General features: G+C 40.6%; 1 protein-coding gene across 1 annotated transcript in view; it reads left to right on the top strand.

Moving 5' to 3' along the window:
* Nucleotides 1-24,882, top strand: part of MCC (MCC regulator of WNT signaling pathway) — a 488,910-nt gene that overhangs the window by 90,543 nt on the left and 373,485 nt on the right. Inside the window, exon 2 of the mRNA XM_043920198.1 lies at nt 8,507-8,754. Within this exon, the coding sequence (XP_043776133.1) occupies nt 8,507-8,754 (248 nt within the window). The remainder of the gene's footprint in view (nt 1-8,506; nt 8,755-24,882) is intronic.

Below are 24,882 nucleotides of genomic sequence, written 5' to 3'. Positions count from 1 at the left end.
CCTTCTCCTCCTGCCTTCAATCTTTCCCAGCATCAGGGTCTTTTCCAGTGAGTCAGTTCTTCACATCAGGTGGCCAAAGTATTGGAGTTTCAACTTCAACATCAGTCCTTCCAGTGAACACTCAGGACTGCTCAGTGACGAAGAATCTGCCTGTCAATACAGGAGACACAAGAGACATATGTTAAAATAGTATCCCATTGTTTGTTTAATTTGCGTTTTCCTTATGTTTGTTGAAGTTGAGAATATTTCCATATCTTTATTAATCAGTTTTTGTTAATTTTCTGTTCTCATCATTTGCCCATTTTTTAACTGGGTTATCATCTTTTTCTTATTATATTGTATGAATTTGTTGTATATTTAAATTCTAAACTTTTGTCTGTTATAGCTCAAATTAAATGTATGACATTTGAATTTTTTAATTTGAAAACATTACTTTTATCAGAATAATTCACGCGTATGGTAAAAAAGAAAAGTTAAAAAATAAAGTGGTACAGAAGAACATATGACAAAACACATCTCTTGCCCCAAGCCCACTCCCCTGGGGCAGTTTTTACCATTTGTGCTTTTAGTTCTTTTGATGATTTTTTTCCCATTGTGTGCTTATACCACTGTGTAAGTTTCCTGATTCATCACTTTTGAACAAAATCTGTTTGATCCCTGCTGCGAACGGTAAGGTAGCCCCACTGTTTGCAGCCCCAGTTCTCATTCTCATCATGCAGCATACTGGCTGTCATCTCCCATCTCTTTACTCTCTTTCTGAAATTTGTTGAAATCCCTTAGATTGATCATCTGCTCTGCTTTTATCTTAACGATGGGTTTGTTTGCATATTTAGTTGTTTGTTTTGCTCTTCTTTAAATAAATAAACTCAGAAACGACAGTGAAGGGCACGACAGTGAAGGGCACGTGCCTTTGCTCCCTCCAACAGCTACTCTCAGAGATTACCAGCTATAGCCCAGAAGCCTGTTCTTTAATGAACTATTTATGATTTTTCACACTCTTGAGTATTTATGGAGCTGGAATTAGAGTCTCCTAAATTACAGTTTTGTGTGGCTCAAATTGAATGGTTAGGGGCAAAATGAACTTTGACTTTTTTTGAGTTCTTCCATAAGCAGCTATTTATGGCATACCTACTAGTTCCAAAGGTGACTGTTGAGAACTGTGAACAGAATCATCTTACCTCTTCCTCAGAGTACCAGTTACTTTTGCATAGCCCTCATTCCAGCTGGGTTTGTGGTTTAGCATCATTGTGGGAAAAGTGGAGTTGCTCAGTTGTGTCTGATTCTTTGTGACCCAATGGACTGTAGCCTACCAGATTCCCCCATCCATGGGATTTTCCAGGCAAGAATACTGAAGTGGGTTGCCATTTCCTTCTCCAGGAGATCTTCCCAACCCAGGGACTAAACCCGGGTCTCCCATGTTGTAGGCAGATGCTTTACCATCTGAGCCACCAGGGAAGTCATTGTGGGAAAGAATAGTGTTTTTCTCTGCATCTGAGCTTGAAAGACCTAAGCCCATCTTTCCCACTGTTTATCCATGATGTTAAGCTGTGAATTTCACTGAATGATGAATAGCTTCATTGAATTTTCACTTCTTACTCTATTTCTTTAAATGTTAAAGAAAAAATAATCAAGAGACAGAAAAACTTTTATATACAGGAAGTAATAGCTATGCTTTGTAAAACCACGTGATTTTGAACTAGAAGCATAGAGCTTCATTTCTGCCTGGTGATCATTGTTCACTGCAGAGCTAAATATTACCTGACTTGACCAGTTCCTCTGCTAAACCGGAGTCTATTCCTTTTTTGCCTCACTTCCAAATTTAGGCTATCTTATCCTCTGACGATAAGATATGCATATATGAATAAGTATGAAATACCTTTTAAAGCAGTTGTAGCAATGATGAAAGGAAAATTTTATTTGGAGGAAATTTATTTATTTAGAGAAAACTTAGAGGAAAAAATGTTTACCAGAATTTTGTGAAATTAAATGTTCACTGTAGTTATTACTGGGTCAAAGGATAACATGTAATTTCTGTTTTCTTCTTTTTGCTCTTCTACATGTTCTACAATGAGTGAGTGCATTTTCTGAAATAATATACAAAAGTTTGTTGGTTTTTATTTTAAAGGCAGATGCTTTATATGATGACGTTATTACTACTGAAATAGTTCTCCATTGGACTGTGTTAGTTTTGGACAGCCGCTGCTTAGTATGTCTTCCTCTGAGAAATGTTCCAGGCCTGGGGCAGAAAAACTGTCATACTGCTGTCACTAAGGCTACAAAGTTTTTGTTGGTTTTCATCCTGCCCATTGGTCATTCATATTCACCGAGCATCCCATGTGTCACTGTCTTCTGTGAGAAGATACAAATGTATTGTGGGAAGATACCAGGTGAAGTGAAGAGCCCCCTCCAAAAGAATGATCATGTTTAACTTCTGAGAGTTCACAGATCCATCTATCAAAACACATAAGTTGAAACTCCGCTGTATACAGGGCGACGAGCTAGGTGCATGGATCTTAAGGGAGATTGATGCATGACCACTGGCTTCCAGGAGCCTGTCAGTTTGGGGAAATAAGACTTAAGTGTGTGAAGATAATGTTTTAAAAAGAGTAAGGGAAATGAAAGTATAGTACAATAACCTAAAAGTTGTCCCATGGCCATATATAGTCACTGGATAAATGACACAGGTACTAAACGCTAGCAGAAGGAAGAGACCACTTGTGTTGTTGAGTGGGCGACAAGGACAGCATGAAGTTGAAAGGATTTGGACCTTGAAGTGGAAACTATAAGGCATCATAAGGCCTGTGTTCATGAATCCCAGAATGTTAGTTATTTCTGCCACGCTCCACTAGTAAAAGAAAGTCACAAGGCCAGCCCAAATTCAAGGTCAGGGAAATAGCTACTACTGGTTGATAGGAGGAATGACAAAGGCTTTAGCGCAAAGGGGCATGATAACAGGGCCGTGTCATTCATTTCCAGCTGCTTGAGAGAGCCTCTGCACAATGGCTGAGAGTAAGTTGATAGTAGGTTCTCTGAGCTCTTTCTTATTTGTAAAGGAGAGCATTTGGAGTTTTTTTTTTCCTGGCCGCATCATGTGGCCTGCAGGACCTTAGTTCCCTCGTGAAAGTGCCAAGTCCTAACCACTGAGCGACCAGGGAACACTCTTTACTGTTTTTTTTCCTCTTGTAACTGTTTTCTCATGTTGATAACAAAGTATAACATTATGCTCATCAATATTTAACATAGACAGGTAGTGCATACATGGATGTAATGTAGTCTTTCTGGTTTAAGACAAAAGTACTGTTAATTAACAGCTGTTGATTATTGAGCTGCTTGTATCATTGCTGTCCTTGTTTGTGTTTAAAGACTAAAGTTTAAGTATCACTGACATCCAGGGAAATGTTTGATAGAATGAAAAGGGCAAGAGCTTTGATTTGATTTGGGTTCCTGGCTCTGCCACACATTAGCTCCAGGATTCTCCACCTTCATATCACCTGTAAAATGGAAGCAATAGCATTTCCCCCTATAGATTTGTTAGCTGTCATTGCTAGTTCTATATTTCTGTACTGAGAAACTTTGCTGTCATTCAGTTTTTAGGAACTAGCACTACTGTTTAAAGATTACATTTCAACTGAGTTTAGTTGAATGCACTGTATTTTGCTTTTAATCTTTTATGTCAGTCTCTCAATCAGTTCAGTTCCATCGCTCAGTCATGTCCGACTCTTTGCAACCCCACAAACCGCAGCACGCCAGGCCTCCCTGTCCATCACCAACTCCCAGAGTTTACTCAAACTCATGCCCATCGAGTCAGTGATGCCATCCAGCCATCTCATCCTCTGTCATCCCCTTCTCTTCCTGCCCCCAATCCCTCCCAGCATCAGGGTCTTTTCCAGTGAGTCAACTCTTTGCATGAGGTGGTAAAAGTATTGGAGTTTCAGCTTCAGCATCAGTCCTTCCAATGAACACCCAGGACTGATCTCCTTCAGGATGGACTGGTTGGATCTCCTTGCAGTCCAAGGGACTCTCAAGAGTCTTCTCCAACACCACAGTTCAAAAGCATTAATTTTTCGGCACTCAGCTTTCTTCACAGTCCAACTCTCACATCCATACATGACCACTGGAAAAACCATAGCCTTGACCAGACGGACCTTTGTTGGCAAAGTAATGTCTCTGCTTTTTAATATGCTATCTAGGTTGGTCATAACTTTCCTTCCAAGGAGTAAGTGTCTTTTAATTTCATGGCTGCAGTCACCATCTGCAGTGATTTTGGAGCCAAAAAAATAAAGTCTGTCACTGTTTCCACTGTCTCCCCATCTATTTCTCATGAGGTGATGGGACCAGATGCCATGATCTTAGTTTTCTGAATGTTGAGCTTTAAGCCAACTTTTTCACTCTCCTCTTTCACTTTCATCAAGAGGCTTTTTAGTTCCTCTTCACTTTCTGCCATAAGGGTGGTGTCATCTGCATATCTGAGCTTATTGATATTTCTCCCGGCAATCTTGATTCTAGCTTGTGCTTCTTCCAGCCCAGTGTTTCTCATGATGTACTCTGCATATAAGTTAAATAAGCAGGGTGACAGTATACAGCCTTGACGTATTCCTTTTCGTATTTGGAATCAGTCTGTTGTTCCATGTCCAGTTCTAACTGTACCCTTTTTAAATTAAAATGCAGTATTACACATTCTTCTCTGAGTTGACATTCTAGAGCACAGATCCCTTTTGGAGCTACTTTTGGTGGAATGGGGCTTCTCAAGCTTGGCCAGACTTGGGTTTCTCACCAGGGTGCCCAAGTGTAAGTGGGCCGCAGGCAGGGAGGAAGCGAGCCTCTGCAGACAGATCACACCACTGAGTGAGGGAGTCGCTTCCGTTCAGTAAGTATTGTTTTTCCCCTGGACAGTTTGTGCTTAATTACTAGAGACTTAATTGTGAAACTGGGGCATTGATAAAGATTTATGATCAATAATTATAAAATAATCATAGTGGTGGCTAGTATTTATTGAGTATTTATTGTGCCAGGAGTTAACTGGTTTACATGCATTATCTCGTTTATCCTCAAAACAATCGTAAGAGCTAGATGCTATTATTATCCTCATTTTTAAAACCTAAAAAATGACGTAGCAATTTATGAACGTCGTGTAGTATGTTCTGTGTGTGCTCAGTTGCTCAGTCGTGCCCAACTCTTTGTGACCCCATGGACTTAGCCCACCAGGCTCCTCTGTCCATGGAATTCTCTAGGCAAGAATACTGGAGTGGGTTGCCATTTCCTACTCCAGAGGATCTTCCCAACCCATGAATTGAACCTGGGTCTCCTGCATTGCAGGCAGATTCTTTACCATCTGAGCTACCAGAAAAAGCTACATAGTTCTGGAAAGTTACAAATACAGATAGGAGAAAATGAAAACACCGTATTCCTACTGTTCAGAAAACAGTGTTAACATCTTTTTATTTTAACCTCTGAAGTTTAGAAAACTTCTTTATTTCCTACCAAGCCTAATCTTAAGATTTTCCCCTAAAAGCATAATAAAGAAATTCTTATTTTAGAATGTAGAACCTGAACATTGACCCTTTCTTTTTGTTTGCATTCCTGCTTTACCAATCACAATTATTCCTGTCTTGGATGAATCCAGCCGAGTATCAGACATGTTGTATTCAGGGCAGGGCAAAAAATAGTAAACATATGAATATATTAAAAACTTATTCCAGTGTATTCAGTTAGCTATTGCTGGGGAACAGTCACAAAATCTCACTGGCATAAACAATAAAATTTATTCTTGATCACATATCTTTGGATCAGCTGAAAGTGATTCTGATGCTATGGGTCTGCAGATCAGCTGAGGTGGCTTGCTTATTTTGGGGCCCAGGCTAGAGGGTTAATGCCTGCTATGGTTTGTTCTTGTCTTAATGATGGCAGAAGCAAAAGGGGACAAGCCCAACTGGTGATTAACTGGATAAACACATGCATCTCAGAGGCTCGGTTGGATGTCAAGTCTGAAATTAAAAGGATGGGGAGGAACACACCAACCATGAGTGTCCCTAACCTCAAGACCAAGGAAAGGGTATGGATGTGTAATAGTTATACCAGAAAATGAAAATTTAGGACTAATAATTTAATCTGCTGTCCTTCCTTCCAAATGTGTATGTGAGTGTGTGTGTGTGTGTGTATACTCAGACATACAAACAAAATAAAACTTGTAGTTGTGTGTCAAAATTCCTTATGAAACATGAAAATGGGATGGTATATAGGAGCAATGTGATCAGCTAAAGAAGCTGATTAATAGTCCTGGTATAAACTGAGAAGGTCTTGGAGAGTGTTATATGTGTTAAAAAGCATAGTAGAGAGTAGAGATAAAAGCATTTCAGGGACAGAACAAATTTGATGATAAGTTAGACACACAGAACCAGTACGAGGAGCTGCTGCTGCTGCTAAGTCGCGTCAGTCGTGTCCAATTCTGTGCAGCCCCATAGACAGCAGCCCACCAGGCTCCCCCGTCCCTGGGATTCTCCAGGCAGGAACACTGGAGTGGGTTGCCATTTCCTTCTCCAATGCATGAAAGTGAAAAGTGAAAGTGAAGTCACTCAGTCATGTCTGACTCAGCAACCCCATGGACTGCAGCCCACCAGGCTCCTCCATCCATGGGATTTTCCAGGCAAGAGTACTGGAGTGGGTTGCCATTGCCTTCTCCGAGTACAAGGAGAATTAGGGTTAAAATGGAGGAATCGAGACGATATTAAAAATGTCTGCAGTTCTGTACACCTAGGAACTTGGGGAATCATACTAGCATTGACCAGAAGGAACCTGTGAAGAGGGGAGTTCGTCTTTTCATGGTTAAGTTTTGTGCTCATTCACTTCAGTCGTGTCCGACTCTGGGCGATGCCCCAGACTGTAGCCTGCCAGGCTCCTCTCTCCGTGGGATTCTTCAGGATTCTTCAAGAATACTGAAGTGGGTTGCCATTTCCTTCTTCAGGGGATCTTTCCGACCCAAGGATGGAAGCTGCATCTCTTTCATCTCCTACGTTGACAAATATCAAATTGGTCATGGTCTCCAGGTCTCCAGATGACTGAATTTGGTGGTATATTGAAACAGGAGCACTAATTAGCTTTGCTTGTGACCATAGCTTAGTTCCTAATATCTCTTCCAGCTCTTAAATTCATAATCCTTTGACTTTTATTGAATCTTAGGTAGGGTTGGACCACTCTGAACAAAGTTATTTTCCCAAAAAGTTTAGAAGGAAAGAAAAGAGCAAGACTTTTATGTCCAGAGTCAAATGATTTCCTCCAGATAAATGTTATTGGCCAACATAGTGCTATTCTTGTTCCTTTTTTATTCTTTTCCTTTCTTTTCTTTTTCTTCAACTTGAAAACCTATCTGCTGGATGTACTTCCCTTGTCCAGACACAGATTCCACCAGCTCCTCTTGTCTTCGATCCCCCCATTTTTGTTGTTCAGTTGTTCAGTCGTATCTGACTCTTTGCAACCCCATGGACTGCAGAGCACCAGGCTTCCCTCTCCTTCACCACCCACTTTACCCATTTATATTACATCCTAGACTTGGAAGACATTTGGGGGTTTGCTCCCTGCTTTAAGGCTTAAGGTTTGCTAATTGCTGAAGGGAAGGTAGAAAATACCCAAGGAAAATCAGAAAAAAACAAAGATGGGGAGCACTGAGTCATTGGAGGCCCTTGGACTGCAAGGAGATCCAACCCGTCCATCCTAAAGGAAGTCAGTCCTGACTGTTCATTGGAAGGATTGATGCTGAAGCCGAAACTCCAATACTTTGGCCACCTGATGCGAAGCACTGACTCACTGGAAAAGACCCTGATGCTGGAAAAGATTGAAGGCAGGAAGAGAAGGGGACGACAGAGGATGAGATGGTTGGATGGCATCACCGACTCAATGGACATGAGTTTGAGTAAACTCCGGGAGTTGGTGATGGACAGGGAGGCCTGGCATGCTGCAGTCCATGGGGTCGCAAAGAGTCAGACATGACCAAGGGACTGAACTGAACTGAGGCATGAAAGTCAAGATTAAATAACATTTTAAAGTACTAAAATTAGCTGATTGGTCCAGAAAACTGAAAATCAAGCTCATTAAACTCTTTGGTGTTCCTTTTACAAGTTGTCTAGATTTTCAACTCTGACAAGAGTGGCAACAGTATCTTTCCTGTGTTCTGAAACTTTATATTATGGTGAGATTAGTGCTACCTAAGGTGCTTCCTCAATTTCAAAAGGAAGATAAGGAGGAAAGGATATGGACACTGGGAAGAAAGAAGAGAACAGAGATTTAAAGTTACCTCTCTCTTCCAAATAATAATAGAGTTCTAGTCTAGAATAACCCAAGTGAAACAGATCTTTTTGCATACTTTGCCAGAAACAATGAGAAAGGTGGACATAGGTTTCCTATGTGTGGATATGTTCAAGAAATACTCTGTTTTTGTGTGTGTGTCATTAACTATTTTTTCTAGCTCAAGTGTCTCTCCTAACAAGCTGTTCTGTTCAACCCCTTTCTGTAGAAATGACTTGTTGATGGTCTGTCGCCAATTGAATATGGAAGAGTCTGTGGCAGAGATCATGAACCAACTGGGTGCTGATGAAAATGGGAAGATTTGCTTTCAGGATTTTACACGGTGCCGTATGCAGCTCATCAGAGAAATCAGAAAAGAGGAAATAGGCCTTTCTGAGAAGTCAGACAACTCCTGGAAAAAGAAGAAACTGAGGGACAGAATTGCCTCCTGGCCCACGAGCAGTGACAACAGTCTGGGTAGGTACAGCCCAGTGACAGTTTGATAGTACACCTTCAGCCCTGTGTTGTGGCCTTCAGGAGACAGGGCTGCCCAGCCTGTTGATGGCTTGTCCCCAGGCCATCTCCTTGGCCACATTTGCCCCGGGTGAGAACTTGCTAATCCTCCAGTTCTGAAACCATTTATCTCAGCTTGGGACTTGAACCCATGTGCTGGAACTCGAATCCAGCCAGAATCCTGTTTGGGACTCGAACCCACGTGGCTGGGATTTGAACCCAGACAAAACCCACAGTACCTGGTTTCAGGACCTAATGAAGCTCAGGCTCTTGATGTCTCATCTCAGAAAGAATTCAGTGAGAGACAAAGTGATAAGTAAGAAATGGATTTATTCAGATTCAGAGAGAAGCCCACTCCACAGACAGAGTGTGGGCCATCGCAGACGGTGAGTGCAGAGGCCTCGAAGTGTGGCATGGTTAGTTTCTGTAGGCTGGGTAATTTCGTATGCTAATGAGTGGGAGGGTTATTCTGTCTGTTTTGGAGAAGGGGTGGAGATTTCCAGGAATTGGGCCACCGCCCACTGCTTGGTCTTTTGACAGTGCCTTAGAACTGCCACGGCACCTCTGGGTGTTTCATTTCACTCGCTGATTGAGGATCAGGGTCTAGTCTTGTCTGCCGTCTTGGTCCCATTTGATGTCCTTGGGCTGCGTCCTTCTTTCAAAAGTTGTGCCCTGCGCCTTGCCCTCCTGTTACAGTTCTGTCCTCTAGTTGTTGTTGTTGTTGTTTAGTTGCCAAGTCGTGTTGACTCTTGCCTGCCAGGCTATTCTGTCCATGGGATTTCCCAGGCAGGCATACTGGAGTGGGTTGCCATTTCCTCCCCCAAGGGATCTTCCTGGTCCAGGGATAGAACCTGAGTCTCCTGCATTCGCTGGTGGGTTCTTAACCACCGAGCCACTGGGGAAGCCCAGTTACGTCCTGTGGCTTCCCAGGTCCTGATTTACTGCTTGCTTCATTTTGGTTCTTCCATTTCCCACGTGTGATAATACACTCACATAACTATTGGGGAGGAAGGGCAAACTGGATGGGAAATTGCATCAGCAGGCATTGGAAAGCTTGTCAAGTCTGCACAGTGAGGTTTTTAACTATTTCTTTTTTGATTTGTGTTTAAAAATATTTCTACAAGCTTAGTTTTCCTGTTCATAAGTATTATTTTTTTCTACTAATGTAAGTGTCAACTACAAATTGGCACTTACCAAGAGCATTGTCAGTGACTGAACAACAAAGGCATTTGCCATCTGCCTCTACGGAGATTGAACTCCATGCTGCTCTAGCTGTTGACCTTCAACAACCCCTGAGGGAGGTCAGGGTGGAGTGAGGCGCTCTGTGCTCCAGGGACTCTGGTGGGACAGGTCTTTAGATAGTTGGATGTTTTTAGGAACAGATTTTATGACTCAATCCTTGCATCTCCTCATATCTCGAGAAGCACTAAATCCCTTCATGGTGACATCAGATCCTCATGACTAAAAAGAAACCTTTTGTAAAATGAGTGCTTCATGGTATTGAACTCCCCCTTCACCAAAACCTTATATATTGACTTTCTGCCACTGCTGCTTTGGAGCAGTCTCTCAGACCTATCTGAGATGCTGCCTCCCGGGCTGCAGTCCTCATTGTGCCCCATATAAAACTTAGCTCACAACTCTCAAGTTGTACATCTTTTTTTAGTTGACATAAGATAAGCAAGTAGAAAGAAAATTCTGAAAAATGTTGATAATTACTGAAGATGAGTGATGGAAACATGGGGTTTATTGTACCTATTTTTGAGAACTCAGATGTACATATTTTAGTATATTTGCAAATTTTCAGAATAAGAAGTTTAAAAGAAAAAAAAAATGCATTTTAGGGACTTCCTTGTTGGTCCAGTGGCTAAGACTCCACATTCCCAGTGCAGGAGGCCCATGTTCAATCCCTGGTCAGGGAATTAGATCCCATATGCTGCAACTAAGAGTTCACAGGTGGCCATAAAAGATTCTGCATGCAGCAACTAGGACTCGGCACAGCCAAAGAAGTAAATATTTTTTAAAAGGAAAGAAAGAAAACAGTGCATCTTAAAGGAATAGCCTGAACCAAGGGATATGGGAATAAATTTTTACCTATAGTTTAGGGGACTTTTTTCCCTTGGAAATGTCTCCTGCATCTTCTTCTCTGTTTCTTTCTCTGCCCAGTAGACCTGGTGGCAAGAAGTGAAGCTCCATGTTAATTGTCTATCATTCGTTAAATCAGTCAGTCAGTTCAGTCGCTCAGTCGTGTCCAACTCTTTGCGACCCCATGAATCACAGCATGCCAGGCCTCCCTGTCCATCACCAACTCCCGGAGTTTATTCAAACTCAAGTTCATCGAGTCATATATACTAATTAGCTTGGATGATTCTGTACTGCCACACAAAACACATACACACATGCATGTGTGTGCACGCGCACACACATAGAAATATGCACACTCTGAATGGTGTTCCAGGCAGTGGAATGATTGGGAGCATTATTATTAAGTAATTGAAATAATAAAAATGTCCTCCTATCCTCTACGCTTGCTATCTTAATGGATTCCATTTTAGCTGCAAGTTAGATATCTGATAACGCATGTGCTCTCAGTGCAATATGTAGAAATATTTAATTTTTGAACTAACATTTTTTTCTGAGTGTTAAAGTAATGTATGTTCATTATAGAAAATAAGGGGGAAAGGCAAGCAGAAGAAAATAAAAATTATCCTTAATATCTCACCACCCAGAAATAATAACTACTGCTTACATTTCTCCCTCTCTCTCATGTGGTGTGTGGATGTGTGATTTATTTGTTTTTTGCTTATTTTTTCACATGCTTTCCATACAGTTTTGTATCCTGCAGTTTTCCCTCTTCATTTTCCTCATGCTTTTAAACAGCATTAGAAAGCATGATTTATAATGGCTGCATGATGTAAAATGGACGCTCAGTAATATTTATTAAATGAAAGGATGGGTGGAATTCTTTTTGCTACGCTGTATTTTCTATTTTTCTGCCAAGAACTTGAACTTGTGTAAGAACATAAGCACACACATATGTATATTTGAAAGGCTAAGTAAATGGTGGCATGTCTCAACAATTGAATACCATTTGGCCATTAAAGTAGTATATAAATGGATATCAAATGTGTTTATAGAAGAAATACTTGTATGTAAAAATATTTACTCACTGTCGAAAATTGTATTTTAATGTGTGGCAAGTGTTTATGAAATACCTTGAAAGGAATAGTTTAGATGGAATTGCCGCCCACATCTAATTGGTTTGACTATCACTTAAGATGGCCTCAACCAAAGAAAGAATTGAAAAACAATTCCTTTTAACCCTTTTTTATAACCACATACCTTGAGAGAAAGAAGAGGTAACTGAAAGGAGGCGAACCATAAAATGCATCATGAACTGAGGAAACACCAGCACAGCATTTACCAGTTCGTCCGGGTAAGGCTTCATGGGTAGATTATTTGAGTGGGAATCCTGGTTCTATCTGGAGAAGGAAATGGCAACCCACTCCAGTATTCTTGCCTGGAGAATCCCATGGACCGAGGAACCTGGAGTCCATGGGGCCGCAAGAGTCAGACGCAAATTAACCACTGAACCTCTGGCACCACCGCCACTGGCTCTGTCCCTTACTGCTTACACAGCTCTAAACAAGTCACTTCATCTCTGCATATCTCAGCTTCCTCATAAAGTGTAACATGAGAACAGTCATTGTTATTTGGAGGAATAAAGAAGCCAATGTATATGGATAGCGTGTGAAGTGATGCCTGGCCCAGCAAGATAAGCTACAGGCCCTCAATGCAAGTTACGTTAATGTTGTTATTATTGCCACTCAATTTTATTTCCTGGAGATTTCCAGGATTATGCTCATATTGGAAAACAACTTCCTATTCAGTCTAACGTGAATCAAATATATTTAAAAATCTATAATAATTAAATAAAGATGTATGTGTTTAGTTAGTCTCTCTCTTTTCTATATTATCAATCCTTCCTTCTGATTCTAATATAGATAAACTCTAGTATCTCCCATCTCAGGGTCGGGGAGAAGCCCTTTCTTGACTGAATGTCCCTTCTAAACTGCTGCCCCACTTCTGTGCTCCTCTTCACAGCTTAAGTTTTTGAAGTGTTTGTCTGTTTGAATGCTTGTCAGTCCTCACCTCTCCTTCTTCCTTCAGCCCCCTCTTCCCAGCTCTAGTCATCTGCAGTCCACTGACCTTGCTCTTACTGCCTCCATGGTGACCGACCCAGTGTTCTCCTCTGTCCTCATCTTTGGGATTGGCTCAGCTAATTCTTCATTCAGTTGCACTTTATTTTCTTGGACTTCTTTACACAACATTCTTCTGGGTTTCTGCCCGCCATTTTGGCTTCCTTTTCTTTCTCTCTCTCTGTCTTCCTTTGGTTCTTTTTTTAACGCCTCTTCTCCTGGACCACTTCCAAATTTTGAGGTGCGTTGGGGTTACATTTTCTCCCTAGGTGACCTCATTATGTTCTCATAATTTTAAATACTGTTTTTGTGCCAGTGACTCTCAAATGTATGCCCTTTTTCTTGAGCTTCAGAATCAGGTAAAATTGACATATTCCTGGATATCTTATAGACCACTCAACCTTAACATGGTCAAAAAGGATTTGTGATTCCCTTCCTTTCCTTACCCTTGAGTCATTTGTCTCCCACATAGCCCCAGGCAGGAAATAGCACCATCCATTACTTTGCTCAAGCCAGCAAGACTCCTTGTCTCAAGTACTTCCCTAGTCTGTCCACGTCCTTGTCTCTCCTGCTACCACCCTTTTCTAAGTCACCATCATGTCTTGCCTTGGTTGCTAAAAGAGCTTTTTGGGACTTCATTTGTGGTCTAATGGTTACGAGTCCAACTTCCAATACAGGGGATGCAGGTTTGGTCCCTGGTCACACAACTAAGGTTCCACATGCTGGAGGGCAGCTGAACCTGCGTGCCACAACAAGAGAGAAGCCTGTGTGCTACAACTAAGGCTCGATGCAGGAAATAAACTAAAAAATATTTTTAAAAAAATAAATAAAGGAGCCTATAACTGGCCTCTCTTATACCTCCCTTGTTGTTGTTATTCAGTCACTCAGTCATGTCCGACTCTTTGTGACCCCGTGGACTGCAGCATGCCAGGCTTCCCTGTCCTTCACTATCTCCTGGAGTTTGCTCAAACTCATGTCCATTGAGTCGGTGATGCCATCCAACTATCTCATCCTCTGTTGTCCCCTTCTCCTCTTGCCTTCAATCTTTCCCAGTGTCAGAATCTTTCTCAATGAATCAGCTCTTCACATCGGTGGCCAGAGTATTGGTGCTTCAGCTTCAGCGTCAGTCCTTCCAGTGAATATCCAGGGTTGATTTCCTTTAGGATTGACTGGTTGGATCTCCTTGCTGTCCAAGGGACTCTGAACAGTCTTTTCCAACACCACAATTCAAAAGCATCAATTCTTTGGCACTCAGCCACCTTTATGGTCCCAACTCTCACATCCATACATGACTACTGGGAAAAACCATAACTTTGACTGTATGAACCTTTGTCAGCAAAGTGATGTCTCTGCTTTTTAATATTCTGTCTAGGGTTGCCATAGCTTTTCTTCCAAGGAGCAAGCATCTTTTAATTTCATGGCTGCAATCACAGTCCACAGTGATTTTGGAGCCCTTGAAAATGAAACCTGTCTCTGTTTCCACTTTTTCCCCATCTATTTGCCATGAAGTGATAGGATTGGATGCCTTGATCTTTGTTTTTTGAATGTTGAGTTTCAAGCCAACTTTTGAACCCTCCTCTTTCACCCTCATCAAGAAGCTCTTTAGTTCCTTTTCGCCTTCTGCCATTAGAGTTGTATAATCTGCGTATCTGAGGTGGTTAATATTTGTTCTGGCAATCTTGATTCCAGCTTTTGCTTCATCCAGCCTGGCATTTCACGTGATGTACTCTGCATAGAAGTTAAATAAGCAGGGTGACAATATACAGCCTTGAAGAACTCCTTCCCCAATTTTGAACCAGTCCATTGTTCCATTTCTGATTATAACTGTTGTTTCTTAATCTGCATACAAGTTTCTCAGAAGGCAAATAAGGTGGTCTGGTATTACCATCTCTTTAAGATTTTCCACAGTGTGTTGTGGTCTACACAGTCAAAGGCTTTGGTGTAGTCTGTGAAGCAGAAGTGGATGTTTTTCTGTAATTCCCTTGCTTTTTCTGTGATCCAGTGGTTGTTGGCATTTTGATCTCTGGTTCCTCGCCTTTTCTAAACCCAGCTTGTACTGTCTGGAAGTTCTCAGTTGACATACTGTTGAAGCCTAGCTTGAAGGATTTTGAGCATCACTTTGATAGCCTGTGAAATGGGTACAATTGTGTGGTAGTTTGAACATTCTTTGGCATTGTCCTTCTTTGGAATTGGAATGAAAACTGACCCTTTCCAGTCCTGTGGCCACTGCTGAGTTTTCCAGATTTGCTGGCATATTGAGTGCAGCACTTTCACAGCATCATCTTTTAGGATTTGAAATAGCTCAGCTGGAATTCCATCACCTCCACTAGCTTTGTTCATAGTAATGCTTCCTAAGGCCCACTTGACTTCACACTCCAGGATGTCTGGCTCTGGGTGAGTGATCACACCAGTGTGGCTATCCAGGTTATGAAGACCATTTTTTATAGTTCTTCTCTCAGAATGGTTTTTTAACATTATAAAAATTTGCTTAGGTCATTCCTGTGTCTTCAGTGCTCCATGGCTTCCATATGACTTAAAGTCCAAATTCCTTACCACATTCTAGCCTGTACCCACCACTCTTAACTCAATCTTACAGTGATTACTCTGACTTCTTATGCAGGCTCTGCCCACACTGGCCTTCCTGCTATTCCACCAACTTAGCAGATTTAGCCAACCTCCCACCTTCACCCTCGCTTTTTCTTCTCATCTAGAACATTCTTCGTTTTGACCTTCTCTTTGGATAGCTGGCTCTTTCCTGTTATTCAGATTTCAACTTAAATATCCCCTCTTTAGAGAGGCCTTTCCAAGCTAATGTGACTTCTTATATACTCCTCCACCTGCCCTTATGCATCATAACACTGATTCTTCTCTGACATCATTTTATGTGCTTATTTGAACACTGTTTATCTGTCTCCTCCAGTGCAATAAAAGCTCCACTAGAATAGTTACGGCCTTGCTGGAGTCCTGCTAAACCCCAGCTTAAATGGTAAACAATATGCCTGCAATGTGGGAGACCCAGGTTTGATCTCTGGGTGAGGAAGATGCCCTGGAGAAGGGAATGGCAACCCACCTCAGTATTCTTACCTGGAGAATTCCGTGGACAGAGGAGCCTGGCAGGCTATAGTCCATAAGGTTGCAAAGAGTCAGACATGACTAAGCAACTAACACTTAGTCAGTACCTGGCTCGTGGGACATGCATATTTGTTGAGTGAATGAATGAGCAATGCACTGTGTTCATGCTGTTTCAGGGCTTCACAGAAGTGCAATGCATAGTTCCAGACACTGTGCAGCTTACAATTTAATTGTGGAGTGATAAGCAAATAATGAATTAAGTAGCAATGAAGTTTAAATTAGTCAGTGAAACTTTAGAGATCCTTGAATGGTGCAGAAGACAAGGTCCTTAAGGGGGTCCAAGAAAGACTGTGAGCAAGAGTTTCAGCAAAGTGTTGAGATTTTACCTGTGAGTACACTGTGAAGACAAGTAGAAAAAATGTCAGTGCTGTTGTGAGAAGAGCCTGAGAAGAACTTAGATTTAACAGTTGAGTGTCAGAAAGATTTTATTGGCAGCCCTGACATTTCACACCACATCCACAGCAGGGAATCAAGTTAGCAAAAAAAGAAAACCTGTCAAAACATTATATGCTTGACTTGGAAGAGGAATTTTGATAGATTCATTTTTTTCCCACGTTTTCCTCAGAACACTAATTACAAGAGATGCTCATAAATTTTATGTGAAGAAAGAATGTCTTCAGCAAATACATTTGAAAAGTTTGGGCTAAATTAGATGAGTAGTGTTCTTCACTGTGAGACATCTCAGAGTCTTTAATGTGTTAATGTTTCTTGTGAATCTCCAGGAGAAGAATAAAATACACAGCATTCTTCACATTTAATTGACGTTAAACTTTTATTTACAAATCTTCCTTTTAGCCTTTCTCAAATATTCTTCGGGGGAAAATGATATCTGATCAACTAGGATAATAGATTTTTATATCTATTTTAAGTCATCTTAAAATAATATTTTAAACCTTTATGTCTTGAAACCACCAGTTATGTAAAATTTAATAGTTATTGCAGCAAGAATAATAAAAGTGGTTAAAAATTACCTGAAACCAGTTATGTAAAATTTAATAGTTATTGCAACAAGAATAATAAAAATTGTTTAAAATTACCAGAATTTACTATGCACAAGGCAGTTTTCTAGGAATGTTTATTGTATGCTAGAATGATAAATCCGGTTCACCACTGAGTTGTTGTGGAACTTAGACCACATTCCTGATTATTCAGAGCATCACTTTTCTTATCTCTAAAGGTACAGTAGTAATACCTGCACTGTTTGGAAGAACTTAGTGAAACATCACTTGTAAAGTTCTACATAGTGGCTATCCATGTTAGCTTCTCAATAAATAATAGCATTACTTTAATTATCATTGTCATCTCTAATCCATGTGGCTACATTCCAAGTTTAGAATACAATCCTCCTTATATAGAGGAGGACACTTAATGTTCAGAGAAGTTAAGTGATTTTCTCTAAGCCACAGAGGTACTGGACCATAAAGATGGCTGAGTGCCAAAGAATTGATGCTTTTGAACTGTGGTGTTAGAGAAGACTGTTGAGAGTCCCTTGGACAGCAAGGAGATCAAACCAGTCGATCCTAAGGGAAATCAGTCCTGAATATTCATCGGAACGCCTGATGCTGAAGCTCCAATACTTTGGCCACCTGATGCGAAGAGCCAACTCACTGGAAAAAACCCAGATGCTGGGAAAGACTGAAGGCAGGAGAAGGGATGGCAGAGGACGAGAAGGTTGGATGGCATCCCGGACTCAGTGGGCATGAGTTTGAGCAAGCTCTGGGAGATGGTGAAGGTCAGGAAAGCCTGGCGTGCTGCGGTTCATGGGGTGGCAAAGAGTGGGACACAACTGAGCAACTGAACAACAAAAGAGGTACTAAGGAGTTGGGAACACTAAGACATTACTTACTGAAAGAGATAATCCTTTGAGTCTCCTGCAACTTTCACTTAAAAACTTGGTCTTCACAGCCAAGATGCTAAGTGAAAAGAACACTGCCATCTAGAGGCCATTCCCAGCAGTTGCAGACACATGGTCCCCAGGGTCTTGAGGAAAGAGCTGTGGGAAAGGCCTGTTAGAGAAACCCATCTCTCTGGCAGCAAAGTGACAGCATTCCTTATGCCAAATAGTTACAAGGCTGTGTATATGCTGCCTAATTTCCCACTGGAAAATGAATAATCTAGATTCATTATAATTATTTGTAATTTTAATTTAAAATTTTGTGATTAAAATTTTTTCATCTTAAAATTTAACAAATTTAAAGCACATATAGAAATTCTGACTTAAAATTTTCTGTGTGATGAGGGAAGACTCTGGAGTTTTTAAAAATTCCCAGCATTAGGTATTTTTGTGTGTTAGCAATTCCAACAGAGCCTTAATTCAAACATGCCCTTTTAAATAAACAAACAGCTTTTTACTTCAGCTAAGCTGTGAACTTTAAACATGATTTCCACATACTCCTGTCAAATGTGTGAATTATGTGAAAGAGGTACTACTTCAGGGTGATGACCACTAAAAAAAACAAAACTGCTGAATTGCCTGAGGAGAGCTGGTATAAGCCTGCAAGCTTGCCTAATGAGGTTGTTGCAAGTCTGTGCTCTTCAGATCTTTAGGGGCACTTGTTTTTCTTCCTTTGGTCAGGTCTCAGAGAGCCCAGGAACTTATTTGAATTAAATCTCAATGGATTTAAAACATTAAAAGACAGCAGACATTAAAACCTGCTAATTAATGCAAGTAAATTTAATTTATGCTAAGATTAGAACCCTGGGCACAGTTTCCAATAACCTGTATCTTCAAAGACATTTTATTGGCCTTTCCTTTAAATATATTCCCACCTGACATGTCAGCTTCATTACTGCTTTGATAGTGCCCCTGTGGTTCCAGAGGAACATATAAAGTACTAAAGTTTCTCAGAGGAACTGATAGCAAGAATTTTCCTTAATGGGGAGTCAAAGTAAAAAGTTAGATCAAAGAATATATAGTTCAGACAGGGAGGACTCCAAACCCCACAGATCTGAGGTAGGAAATGTAAGGATATACCTTGATTCCTTGGCACGTTTAAAGAGACAAGTAACCCCCTGAATTCTGGTTGAGTTTCTTTCTTTTATGCACAAAACCTGTCTTAGTCTTGAAAGAGCCTAATTTTTTCAGAATGAATGTTACTCTTAAATATTGTTGGGGTTTTGTCTGTGTATATAAATATTTTTCTAAACAGGTTAAGTGAGAAAAGAGTACGTTTTCCAATTCAGTTGAACTGACACTAGTATGTAGTGTTCTGTTGGTAAATTAAGAAAACTTGACTTTAGCCCTCTATGCATTCTGAATGAGAAATTAGTAATTACCACAGAGTGACTTAACACTTCTAGAGTGATTCATTGTTAAAAATACTGCCCAGCTAGCATAAAAGCAGACTAAAGTCACAGCTGTTTTTAGCCCAGTTGAAGGTTGCAGGAAGTTTATTTTTTTTGTTGGTGGTACTGGTGGCTTTTTACATACTCTAAGACCTATGTGATAGGGCAAACTATATGTTTATTTAGTTTATTCTACTCCTCAAGGCCTCTAAGGTCTTTAAGTGATAGATACTACGTTCCGTCCTTCCATTGCATACTAGGCATACTGTCAACAACTGACTGTTTGTAGACTGTTTGGGTAGATTCAGTTCCTGATTTACTTAGTCCAGTGGTATCCATTTTCATTAGTCATTGTCCTTCCTGGTCTTTAGTAGTTCCCAATTCCAACTGATTCATCTCTTCATACTTCTCAGGTTCGGACTGCCATGTTCCAGATCTGGGTCCTCTTTCCATCCTCTGAATTACTGGCAGTTTCCTCCAGACAGTTCTTTTTGCCTGATTCCAGTTGATGCTACTGTGACTTCCAAATACTTTAAATATGTGGTTATGGTAAAAGTGCACTGATTCTCTTTTGTCGACCTAAGAGACTCTGAACTCTTTATGATGTCGAGACTCCTTACCATCCAGGGGGTTCATCCTAAATCCATCTTGTTCCCCAGTACCTCTTCACATGGACTCTTAGCTTCAGTAGTACGAACCTTCTTATTGATACATTCTCCTCAAGCCTACTTTTCAGTTTTGTTCCTTCTGTACTGTATTACAGTTTTTTAGTACAAGTGGCAAACCCTCAACACTAGTATTTTGAAGGCAAAGGGGAAGGGGAGACAGAGCAGGAGGAAGAAAGGAAGGAAGGGGAAAGGGAGGAAGGAAGGGAGATGGTGAAACTGTGATGATATAGAAGTCTAAGCAGTTGAATCTAGCATGAGTAGATCCAGAGACTCAGATGTCATCAGTCTGCCTCTCCACATCTCAGCCCTTTTCCCTCAGAAATGGCTTTATTCTCGGGCTCCTTGTTGGGGCCTACAGAGCCCCGGCACACAGCAGCCCCAGGATTACTCCCATTCTGTTGAGTAACTACTGGAGAAAAGAGTGGTTTTTTCTCTGCAGCAGCTCCACAGAAATCCTGGGAATTGATCTCACTAGGTCTTCTTAGTTCCCTGTGGCCAGAAGAATGCAGTGGTCTGATTGGCCAGGCCTGGCCCACACACTCAGCCTGTAAGTTTGGAGTGGAGTTATTTCTGTCGATATCATATGGACTGAGAGTTGAAGAAAGGAGTGAGGAAATCAAGGTGCTGTCACCACAAGCACAGTAAGTGGATGCTGGGCAGGCAAGAAGAGCAGATGCCCCCGACATGGTCCTATATGTACCCCTTGCTTTTTTTCTTTTCTTTGAGTGTGCACTCTTGCAATCCTCAAAAGGCTTTAATAATGCTACATAAAGCTGACATGTACACATACATATTTTACAACTAGGAGATTCATGTGTGTCTTCTCACACAACCAAATTGTAAAATCTTTTTAATGAATTCTGTTTTTTTTTAATTTTTTTTAAAAAACATTTATTTTTATTTATTTGGCTGCATAGAATCTTAGTTGTGGCATGTGGGATCTAATTCCTTGACCAGGGATCGAACCCAGCTCCCCTGTATCAGGAGCGCAGAGTCTTAGCCACTGGACCATCAGGGAATTCCCGAATTCTGTTTTTAAATGTGCTTCTGTTACATTTTTGTTTAGTTGCTCAGTCCTGTCCAACTCTTTTGTAACCCCATGGACTGTAGCCTGGCAGGCTTCTCTGTCCAATGGGATTTTCTGGGCAAGATTACTGGTATGGGTTGCCATTTCCTTCTCCAAGGGATCTCTCCACCCAGGGATCAAACCCATGTCTCCTCGTCTCCTACATTGCAGGTGGATTCTTTACCACTAAGCCACCTGGGAAGCCCCCTTCTGTTATATCCTATGTCTGTCTATCATTGTAATTGTGAATCATCCTGTATTATAATCGTACACTTATATGTCGGTCTCCTCTGCTAGATTATGTATCCTGGGCAAATAGCCCAGCATCTCACACATGCCAGACAACAGATGAATGTTTGATCAATAAATTAATGTATCAGTGAGCAAAACTGGTACTCATAGTACCTAATCTTAGTAACTATTTGTTGATTTATTGTCATCCTTTAAAGCTTGGGTCTTTTTCTTTAAGGTATAGCTATTTCTTTGAAATAAGATAAATATGTTTGGACCTGGGCAGTTTAAAAAAAAAAATTAGTACAGGTAATGAGTGATATATCAGTTTCATCAAGATTAATTTTTTCCTTCAAATTATTCTTATTCTGGGGTTACAGTCTCAAGCTGGATATAATGAAAGTAACCAGAACATTGAGTTCATTTTAGCTAGTGACTAGTAGATGTCTTCTTTATGACACTTGCTCCTAAATTGACAAAAGAAGAAGGTTTACTGTGCTTGAATGAAAAATATGGCCACAATATTTGCAGCTCTTTTTTCCCACTGCTTGAATGTGGGGTGGCTTTGTGGTTTATTTTGACCAGCAGAATGTGGTAAGAGTGAAACTGTGCAAGTTCTGGAGCCTGGATTTCAAAATGCCTCTCAGCTTCCTGCTTCACCTCTTCGGAATATTCCCGCAACCATGAAGGGAAATCTGGGCTAGACTAGCAAATGATGAGAGACCACCTGGAGAGGCCCAACCAGTAACCAGTACTGAGGCCCCAGACACATGAGTCTGCACATCTTAGTTTCTCCAGCCCCAGTCAAGCTACCAGATGACTGCAAGTCATGCTAATGATCCTAATTCTAAGATAAGACACAAAACTGCCCAGGTGAGCCCAACCCAAATTATTGACCCCAGAATCAAAAGAAACAATAAGCTGTACCATTTGAAGCCACTGTTTTGTGACAGCTTGTTATATAGTAGCAGGTATGTGATATACATAAGGAATTACCCTCAAGATGTTTGTGAAAGTATTATGAATATGAGGCAAGACAAAATACCTAAAGCCATCTATAAATGCACTGCAACCCCTATCAAAATCCCAACAGCATTTTTAACAGAAATAGAAATACCTTTAAATTCGTATGGAACCACAGAAGACCCCAAATAGCCAAAGCAATCCTGAGAGAGAACTGCAAACGCATCATACTTCCTTATTTCAAACTATGTTATAAAGGTAGTCAAAGCAGTGTGGTAGTGGCATTAACACCAGACATACAGACCAACAAGGAAAAGCAAGAGAGTTCCAGAAAGACATCTGCTTCTGCTTTATTGACTACGCCAAAGCCTTTGACTGTGTGGACCACCACAAACTGTGGAAAAGTCTGAAAGAGATGGGAATACCAGACCACCTGACCTGCCTCTTGAGAAACCAGTATGCAGGTCAGGAAGCAACAGTTAGAACTGGACATGGAACAGCAGACTGGTTCCAAATCAGGAAAGGAGTATGTCAAGGCTGTATATCGTCACCCTGCTTATTTAACTTATATGCAGAGTACATCATGAGAAATGCTAGACTGGATGAAGTGCAAGCTGGAATCAAGATTGCCAGGAGAAATATCAATAACCTCAGATATGCAGATGACACCACACTTATGGCAGAAAGTGCAGAAGAAGTAAAGAGCCTCTTGATGAAAGTGAAAGAGGAGAGTGAAAAAGTTGACTTAAAACTCAACATTCAGGAAAATAAGATCATGGCATCTGGTCCCATCACTTCATGGCAAATAGATGGGGAAACAATGGAAACAGTGAGAGACTTTATTTTTGGGGGCTCCAAAATCACTGCAGATGGTTACTGCAGCCATGAAATTAAAAGATGCTTTCTCCTTGAAAGAAAAGCTATGACCAACCTAGACAGCATATTAAAAAGCAGAGACATTACTTTGCCAACAAAGGTTCGTCTAGTCAAAACTGTGGTTTCTCCAATAGTCATGTATGGATGTGAGAGTTGGACTATAAAGAAAGCTGAGTGCCAAAGAATTGATGCTTTTAACCTGTGGTGTTGGAGAAGACTCTTGAGAGTCCCCTGGACTGCAAGGAGATCCAACCAGTCCATCCTAAAGGAAATCAGTCCTGAATATTCATTGGAAGGACTGATGCTGAATCTGAAACTGCAATACTTTGGCCACCTAATGCAAAGAACTGACTCATTGGAAAAGACCCTGATGCTGTGAAAGATTGAAGGTTGGGGAGAAGGGGATGACAGAGGATGAGGTGGTTGGATGGCATCACCGATTCAATGGACATGAGTTTGAGTAAGCTCCGGGAGTTGGTGATGGACAGGGAGGCCTGGCGTGCTGCAGTCCATGGGGTCACAAAGAATTGGAAATGACTGAGAAACTGAACTGAACTGATAGACCAACAGAACAGAATCAAGAGCTCAGAAATAAACCCATGCCTATATGGTCAACTAATATTTGACAAGGGAGCCAATGAGGAAGTGACAGTCTCTTTGATAAATGGTGTTGGGAAAACTGGATATTCACATGCAAAAGAGTAAAATTAGACCCCTAATTTAAACCACTCATAAATATTAACTTGAAATACATTAGAAGCTTAAATGTAATACTTGAAACTATTAAACTACTAGAGGAAAACATTTTTTAAAAACTTGATGTTTTCTTGGCAGTGATTTTTTGAATATGACATTAAAAGCACAGTAACAAAAACAAAAAGTAAACAAGTAGGAGTACATCAAACTTAAAACTTCTGTACAGCCGGGAAATGATCGGCAAAATGAAAAGGCACCCTATAGAGTGAAGTATTTGCAAACCATTAGCTAATAAGCAGCTAATATTCAACATCCATAAGCAATTCATACAACTTAACAGCAAAAAAATATCTGCTTAAAAATGAGCGGAGGGCTTGAATAGATGTTTTTCCATAGAAGACATACAGATGACCAACAGACACGTGAAAAAATGCTCAACATCACTAATCATCAGAAATGTGCAATTGAAACTACAATGAGATATCATCTATCATGATAGTTAGAATGATTATTGTCAAAGACAAGGATAGATGTCCACAAGGATGTGGAGAAAAGGGAAACTTATACACTGTTGGTAGAAATGTAATTAGTACAGCCACTGTCAAAAATAGGATAGAGTTTCCTCCAAAAATTAAAAATAGAATTAACTTATGATCCAGAAATCAACTTCTGGATATATATCTGAAGAAAATAAAAACAGTAATTTGAAAAGATATCTGCACTTGCATGTTCATTGCAGTGTTATTCACAACAGTCAAGGTATGGAAACAGTCTTAAGTGTCCATTGATACGTGAATGGATAAGAAGATGTAGTGTATGTGTACAGTGGAATAGTATTCAACCATGAGAAAGAAGAAAATCCTACCATTTGCAGCAGCATGGATGGATCGTGATGGCATTATGCTAAATGAAATAAGACCAAGATACAGCCTTCCTCAAGAAAGAAGGAAAATCTCCAACAAACAACCTAACTTACCAC

Source organism: Cervus elaphus, chromosome 12 (assembly GCF_910594005.1).
Source record: "Cervus elaphus chromosome 12, mCerEla1.1, whole genome shotgun sequence".
NCBI lineage: Eukaryota > Metazoa > Chordata > Mammalia > Artiodactyla > Cervidae > Cervus > Cervus elaphus.
This window is presented reverse-complemented; position numbering and strand designations above follow the sequence as displayed.